The sequence below is a fragment of the Erpetoichthys calabaricus genome, chromosome 18 (genome assembly GCF_900747795.2).
Source record: "Erpetoichthys calabaricus chromosome 18, fErpCal1.3, whole genome shotgun sequence".
NCBI lineage: Eukaryota > Metazoa > Chordata > Cladistia > Polypteriformes > Polypteridae > Erpetoichthys > Erpetoichthys calabaricus.
The window spans coordinates 80512466-80521672 of record NC_041411.2 but is presented as its reverse complement, the minus strand read 5'-3'; the positions used below and the strand labels follow the sequence as shown (position 1 = coordinate 80521672).

The window sequence follows — 9207 nt, the reverse complement described above, 5'->3', positions numbered from 1 at the left end:
ATCTATCTATCTATCTATCTATCTATCTATCTATCTATCTATCTATCTATCTAATCCTGCCAACTACGCTATCTATCTATCTATCTATCTAATCCTGCCAACTATGCTATCTATGTATCTAATCCTGCCAACTACGCTATTAATCTAATCCTGCCAACTATGCTATCTATCTATTTATCTGTCTAATCCTGCCAACTACACTATATATCTATCTAATCCTGCCAACTACGCTATCTATCTATCTAATCCTGCCAACTACGCTATCTATCTATCTATCTATCTATCTATCTATCTATCTATCTATCTATCTAATCCTGCCAACTACGCTATCTATCTATCTATCTATCTATCTATCTATCTATCTATCTATCTATCTATCTAATCCTGCCAGCTACGCTATCTATTTATCCATCTATCTATCTTTCATATAGTGCCTTTCACATCTGTTTGTCAATTAATTATAGAGTGTGTTATGTATCGCTGCCTATCTACAGTGCCTTTTGCACCTATTATCTTTCTATCATATAGTGCTTTCACATTTATCTATCTATCATGCACATAATGCCTTTACTATCTATGTATCCTTCTATTATATACTACCTTTCATATCTATCTATGATATTGTGCTTTTCATATCTATTTATCATATAGCACCTTTCATATTTATCTATCAGGTCAGGTTGGGGGGTATGCACTGGTACAGCGTGTTGCCACACCCACTACACAATGAAACAGCTCAGGATCCCGTTTGGCAACCCCCCAGGCAGACACGCGGTCCAGTCTCACCCTCCAGAGATGACCCTCTATCTGCTGCTGCCAGGTATTATGTGGGCGTCCCCATGGCCTGGTCCAGCCACTTGGGTAATCAACAATGAGGGTCCTGCGAAGTTGGATCACCCTTGGGTAATTGCGCCACATGGCCATAGTGCCGTAACTGACACTCCCTCACAATGCAGGTCATGTGCCTCATTCAAAGTCAAACCAGCGGGACCCAAGGACTCTCTGAAGAGACACAGGAGTCCAGTGTTCATCTCAGGTCACTGGATAGTGGCCATGTCTCACAAACAGGAAGCACCCGGACTCTAAAGATTTAGACCTTCGTCCTTTTGCAGATACTGGGGGCACCACACACACCTTTCCAGCAACCTCATGACCCACCATGCCTCTCCCAATCCATCTACTGACATCAAAGGAGAAATGAATGTCACTGCTGAGGTCAGTAAACCTCTCGACGTGGTCGACACTCTCTCTGCAGACAGACACACTGCTATCATATTATATAGTGCCTTTTCCTATCTATGTATCTCTCAGCACAATTGATGTCTCTGACCACATCGCCTGCTATTCTTTAGACCACCAGGTTGTTTCCAGTTGTTGTTGTTGCTGTTGTCCATATTGTTTATATCAACTGCCCCAAACCTTTCTCACTTTATATTGCTTTTGTCGTACGGCAGGCTCTCCCAGCGGCTCGGTCTCTTAGGCTGTCCAGAGTCGATTGTCTATCACAATTTTCCTGAATCATATGAAGTTTTTTGTCTTCCACAGTGCTGGACTGCTGTGCTTTCCAGAGACACTTGGCATTCAAAAGGCTCTTTGGCCTACTTAGAATTCACTAGAGGTATGAGTGGTCTATGAAACTGCTCCCAAAGGGAAAAAGGTAATCTTTCGCTCTCTATATAAATATATTATTGTGGAAACAGAAATGTACAAGGCCTTTAGTTAAATTATGGAAAGGCAACACTTTATTGTCTTTGTATTTCAAGTATAAGCCTAAAGGAAAATAAATGAACCCATAAATCAAAAGCTCCTCGTGCTCAAGTGTGTCCAAGTAGTGCAGCCAGTTGCGAGCAGATTGTATAAGTAATAACCGTGATTCATCCGGCGTGTTCCAGTGTTTGCAGGTCACTGTTACACAAGTGAATAATGAGGAGTGAGCCATTAATGAAACCAGCAACTATAGTTTTCAATTTCAATGCTGCATTTCCAACGTCTCCGACTCAATAGGGGAAGAAGCGGCATGAGGCCCGAAATGGAGGGCACAATCGAAGGTAAGAGCTCAGGTGGCAACGTCTTAGAAGAACATAAGCTAAGGTTCAATCGGGGGCCTGATAATCTTACATTACTTGTTTCCTGAATTTCATATAGTAAAATGACACAAAAATAGCACTAATGTAAAAGTTGGGATAACTGAAGATAAATATGATTTGTTTTCACTTACTGTGGTTTGTATATTTCTTGTTATGTTTTGGTTTGTTAAAGACTTGATTTGTAACTTTACAACTGACATTATCAGCTGGCTGGGCATAAATATAATATTCAGTAAATATGTACAGTATGTATAAGAAATAGAGAGATAGAAACAGCACTTAAGAGCTGGATAGATAGATAGATAGATAGATAGATAGATAGATAGATAGATAGATAGATAGATAGATAGATAGATAGATAGATAGATAGATAGTGTAGTTGGCAGGATTAGATAGCGCCTTTCACATCTATCTATCTATCTATCTAATCCTGCCAACTACACTCTCTATTTAATCCTGCCAACTACACTGTCTATCTATTTATCTAATCCTGCCAACTACACTCTCTATCTATCTATCTATCTATCCAATCCTGCCAACTACGCTATCTATCTGTCTATCTAATCCGGCCAACTACACTATCTATCTATCTATCTATCTATCTATCTATCTATCTATCTATCTAATCCTGCCAACTACACTATCTATCTATCTATCTATCTATCTATCTATCTATCTATCTATCTATCTATCTATCTATCTATCTATCTATCTATCTATCTATCTAATCCTTCCAACTACACTCTCTATCTATCTATCTATCTATTAGACATATAGATAGACAGATAATATCAGACACATGTGCTTTGCAGTCATCTTCCGGCCTCCTGAACCGCTTGTAATGCCAGTTTGATATACAAGGTGGCGCTGTCAGCAATGCCTTCTCTTCTTTCACTCGCAGACATGAAGAAATCCCACTTCTGCCTGGAAACTCAGCACCTTCTGCAATGCTCAGTTTATATGTAGCTCTCCACAATACTGGAAGGCGGCATTCAGGTTTGCACCAGTGTCTGTGATTGATGGACTCACAAAGTGAAGCGTTTGACTGTAGAAGTCACACCAACTCTTTTTGTTGTTGTTTTTTTTTTTTTTTTAATTTACTTTTGCCCGGCCAGCCATCGCCTTAAAAGGTGGTTCATTGTAATGTGCCCACAAAACTTAATCTTGTATTTTCTGTTTTGTTACAGTGGTGTAGTTGGCAGGATTTGGATCTGAACATGACAGGACCAATCACCCTTGAGACCCTGATGCAGTCTTTAAATTGAGTTAATAAATCCAGTAGCTGCAAGTCCATGTAGCATCACAACAGACAAACTCTGTCCTCAGTCCGCCAGTCAGATGCCTTCATGTCTGAGTGTCAAAGAGGAGAAGACTTACTGACAGCACCACCTCACATGTCGGAATGGTATTACAATCAGTTCCAGATTCCTGAAGATGAACTCTTAGGCCTGTGTGTCTGGTACTATCCATTTATTTATTTAACTGTGCCTTACATTTGTTAAACTGTTTCTCTTTCTATTATATACTGGTGTACCTTTCATATTTATCTTCTAAATCCATATCAATCCACTGACTTCAGCACAAGTACAAAAAGTGAAATACGTCATTTCAGAGAAGTGCAGATAAGACCACCTTGACAAGATAATCAAGTAGTGCTGCTGGTGTCGCCCCTCTTGTCTTCCCCTATTCTCAGCTTTCCAGGCTGAGTTGAGCAGACAAGGATCAGCTCAAGAGGGTCCACTAAACAGCTCAGAGTGAGCACCTCCATAAAGGGGAGCTGGAGACAGAGGTCATAACTATTTAGAGCCGTGCCCACCAAGGGAGAATGTAAGGGTATCTTGTAGGGAGGAACCCAAAACAAAACACAGGAGAAAAAAAATCTACGCTACAAACTGCTATGAATCCCCCCGACCCCAAGGGAGGTGTCATATTTTAGTAAAATCATTTTACCTGAGAGGCTGCTGCAGGCATCAATGCAAAGGGCTTAATTCCCAGAGTCAGATGGTAAAAAGATAAACACTAAATAGAGGCGCCAACAGGCCATCAACGTGTCAGTTTGACGAGGAGCAATAAATAAAAGCCCAACTCCTCGGAGCGGCCATCATTTAAAACTTTTATGTGCTCTGCGTCTTGTTTGCTAAGCACCCCCAAGTGGTCACACTGTGGAAGACAAAAGAAGTGACAGCGTCATACGAGCCTGATATCTGGTGGACAGAACTGCCACAGGGGGGGATTCAAGGGCAGAAGAGACGGGTGGGTCAGGGGGGTTAGGGTGGACTTATTTGTGTTCTTCATTTAGAGCCGAAAATGGAAATTTGATTATTATTATGAATATGGGGTCTGGCTAGGAAAGCTGAAAAGGATAGTAAGTAGATTTAACAAAGAGTGGCGACAGAAAGAAGTGAAGAAACATTCTAGTTTATATAGTAACTTATGTATCTATTATATAGTGCTCTACATCTAATATTATATAGTGCTCTACATCTAATATTGTATAGTGCTCTACATCTAATATTATATAGTGCTCTACATCTAATAATATTATATAGTGCTCTACATCTAATATTGTATAGTGATCTACATCTAATATTATATAGTGCTCTACATCTAATATTGTATAGTGCTCTACATCTAATATTATATAGTGCTCTACATCTAATAATATTATATAGTGATCTACATCTAATATTGTATAGTGCTCTACATCTAATATTATATAGTGATCTACATCTAATATTGTATAGTGCTCTACATCTAATATTATATAGTGCTCTACATCTAATAATATTATATAGTGATCTACATCTAATATTGTATAGTGCTCTACATCTAATATTATATAGTGATCTACATCTAATATTGTATAGTGCTCTACATCTAATATTATATAGTGCTCTACATCTAATAATATTACATCTAATATTGTATAGTGCTCTACATCTAATATTATATAGTGATATCTGGTGGACAGAACTGCCACAGGGGGGGATTCAAGGGCAGAAGAGACGGGTGGGTCAGGGGGGTTAGGATGGACTTATTTGTGTTCCTCATTTAGAGCTGAAAATGGAAATTTGATTATTATTATGAATATGGGGTCTGGCTAGGAAAGCTGAAAAGGATAGTAAGTAGATTTAACAAAGAGTGGCGACAGAATGAAGTGAAGAAACATTCTAGTTTATATAGTAACTTATGTATCTATTATATAGTGCTCTACATCTAATATTATATAGTGCTCTACATCTAATATTGTATAGTGCTCTACATCTAATAATATTATACAGTGATCTACATCTAATATTATATAGTGCTCTAGATCTAATAATATTATATAGTGATCTACATCTAATATTGTATAGTGCTCTACATCTAATATTATATAGTGCTCTACATCTAATATTATATAGTGATCTACATCTAATATTGTATAGTGATCTACATCTAATATTATATAGTGCTCTACATCTAATAATATTATATAGTGATCTACATCTAATAATATTATATAGTGCTCTACATCTAATATTATATAGTGCTCTACATCTAATATTGTATAGTGCTCTTCATCTAATAATATTATATAGTGATCTACATCTAATATTATACTGTATAGTGCTCTACATCTAATTACCTGGTGTGTTTATGATACCTGATTCATTTTCTCCCTTTGTAGAAATATGCAAACCGTATCACAGACCTTCTCTTCCATATATATATAATATATAAATATATATAAACATACTGGTAATTAGATGCAGAGCACTATATATTATTAGATGCATAGCACTATATACATCTATATATCAACTCACAATTCCAATTCCAATAACATCAACCCCAATTCCAATGAAGTTGAGACTTTGTGTAAAACGTAAATAAAAACAGAATACAATGATTTGCAAATCCTTTTCAGCCTATACTCAATTGAGTACACTACAAAGACAAGATATCGAATGTTCAAACTGATAAACTTTATTGTTGTTTTGCAAATCTTCACTCATTTTGAATTTGATGCCTGCAACATGTTCCAAAACAGCTGGGACAGGGACAGCAAAAGACTGGGAAAGTTGAGGAATGTTCAAAAAACACCTGTTGTGAACATTCCACAGGTGAACAGGTTAATTGGAAACTGGTGTTTGGGTATAAAAGGAGCATCCCCAAAAGGCTCAGTCGTTCACAAGCAAGGACGGGGCGAGGTTCACCACTTTGTGAACAACTGCGTGGGCAAATAGTCCAGCAGTTTAAGAACAACGTTTCTCATCATACAATTGCAAGGAATCTAGGGATTTCATCATCTACTGTCCATAATATCATCAAAAGATTCAAAGAATCTGGAGAAATCTCTGCACGTAAGTAGCAAGGCCGAATACCAACACTGGATGCCGTGACCTTTGATCCCTCAGGCGGCACTGCATTAAAAACCGACATCATTCTGTAAAGGATATTACCACGTGGGCTCAGGAATACTTCAGAACACCATTGTCAGTTAACACAGTTCATCGCTACATCTACAAATGCAAGTTAAAACTCTACGACACAAAGCGAAAGCCATATATCAACAACACCCAGAAACGCCGCCGGCTTCTCTGGGCCTGAGTTCATCTGAGATGGACTGACGCAAAGTGCAAAAGTGTGCTGTGGTCTGACGAGTCTACATTTCATATTGTTTTTGGAAATCATGGACGTCGTGTCCACCAGGCCAAAGAGGAAAAGGACCATCTGGATTGTTATCAACGCAAAGTTCAAAATCCAGCATCTGTGATAGTATGGAGGTGTGTTAGTGCCCATGGCATGGGTAACTTGCACATCTGTGAAGGTACCATTAATGCTGAAAGGTACATAGAGGTTTTGGAGCAACATATGCTGCCATCCAAGCGACGTCTTTTTCAGGGACGTCCCTGCTTATTTCAGCAGGACAATGCGAAGCCACATTCTGCATGTGTTACAACAGCGTGTCTTCGTAGTAAAAGAGTGCGGGTACGAGACTGGCCGGCCTGCAGTCCACACCTGTCTCCCATTGAAAATGTGTGGTGCATTATGAAGCGCAAAATACGACAACGGAGACCCCGGACTGTTGAGCAACTGAAGTTGTACATCAAGCAAGAATGGGAAACAATTCCACCTACACAGCTTCAACAATTAGTGTCCTCAGTTCCCAAACGCTTATTGAGTGTTGTTAAAAGGAAAGGTGATATGACACTGTGGTAAACAGGCTCCTGTCCCAGCTTTTATGGAACGTGTTGCAGGCATCAAATTCAAAATGAGGGAAGATTTGCAAAACGACAATAAAGTTTATCAGTTTGAACATTCGATATCTGGTCTTCGTAGTGTATTCAATTGAGTATAGGTTGAAAAGGATTTGCAAATCATTGTATTCTGTTTTTATTTACGTTTTACACAACGTCCCAACTTCATTGGAATTGGGGTTGTGTATATATACACTGTATTATATATATATATATATATATATATATATATATATATATATATATATATATATATATATATATATAAAATAAACACACACTCCTTTTCTGTCTGTCTATCTCATTCACAGTGCCCCTCATATATGTCTATCTATCTTATATATAACATTTTTCATATCTGTATATCCTAATTTTTTCCTATCTACCTATTTTGCTATCTTTTTATATATTATCTTATTATATATAAAGTATTCATATCTGTCTATCCAATACATGCATTTTATATCTATGTAGCTCTGTTTCTTACACTCTCTTTAGTGTATGTATATATAACTATGTGTATGCAGTTATCTATCATATAGTGCCTTACATATCTATCTATCTAATGTGCTAGTTACATAGTGCCTTTCATATCTATATAATCATGCCTACTATACCAAATACTATCTATCTATCATATAGTGCCTTTCATATCTATATAATCGTGCCTACTATACCAAATACTATCTATCTATCTATCTATCTATCTATCTATCTATCTATCTATCTATCTATCTATCATATAGTGCCTTACATATCTATCTATCTAATGTGCTAGTTACATAGTGCCTTTCATATCTATATAATCGTGCCTACTATACCAAATACTATCTATCTATCATATAGTGCCTTTCATATCTATATAATCGTGCCTACTATACCAAATACTATCTATCTATCTATCATATAGTGCCTTTCATATCTATCTATCACATAGTGCCTTTCCTGCCTATCAGGTCTAGTGTGTATCTATTAACACCTTTCATATCATTCTATCTAGCTATCTTTTTATATAGTGCCTTTCATATCTGTCTACCTAGCAGTCTTTCTTACACTGCCTTTAATGTACTCTAAGTACATATAGCTATGTTTCATATAGTGTCTTTCATATCTGTCTGTCTGTTTAAGCTTATATTGCATTTTCAGAGCCGGTTGTTTGCAGCAGCTTACATGCTTAACACAAGAAATGCGAAAAGGTTGATGGATGTGTTTCTTTTTCAGCTGTCTGTATCTATTATATAGCGCCTTTCACTCTGACTGTGTAGTATATGGTGCCTTTCTATCCATATACCGTATCCATTGGATAGCACCGTTCATATCCACGTATCTTTGTGTTTTACTGTTTGTCTCTTCATTTTTAACTTCCTGTTATGTCTGTTTATATTTACTCCCTCCTGAATTTTGTGTTTCCTTTGCCACTGCATGTCCAGCCACTGATTGCACAGCACAATCACAAAAATCAATTTTTACAAATGCAGCACTTGCAGTAATGGCTTTTTAAAAGAAGTGCTCCCAATATTTGTTTAAACTTCATCAATGATCTGCAAAACAATTTGCCGACACTCTGGTAGAAATTCCAAAGGCACAGTTTTCTCCAGAGTGTTCATTTCAGGCTTTGTTTCTAGTATCAAGAAAAAAAAAAATGACACGCTCAAGTTATCTGGCAGAAGGGGAAAATAATAATAATAATAATAAATATGACAGAATCATGAGTATCTATCCAGGTAGTCAGGTTTATGGGGCCTGTAAGTCCAAGACCATAAATAGAAGACCATTTTAATAAATTAGTAATGCAAGGCAAACCCCCCCACGCCCCCCACCAACCCTGAAAAAAAAAAAACCTGCTATTATTTGTTAAAAGCCAAAGTGTTCTAAGC

General features: G+C 37.4%; 1 protein-coding gene across 1 annotated transcript; it reads left to right on the top strand.

Annotated features, from left to right (window-relative positions):
- Nucleotides 1-4544: 4544 nt before the first annotated feature.
- Nucleotides 4545-8093, top strand: LOC127526224 (dynein heavy chain-like; the record flags this gene model as incomplete). Its single annotated transcript, XM_051921092.1, has 3 exons — nt 4545-5011; nt 5294-5696; nt 8055-8093. Coding segments are annotated over 3 exons (909 nt in total), but the record flags the coding sequence as incomplete, so codon positions are not given.
- Between the last annotated feature and the right edge of the window lie 1114 nt (nt 8094-9207).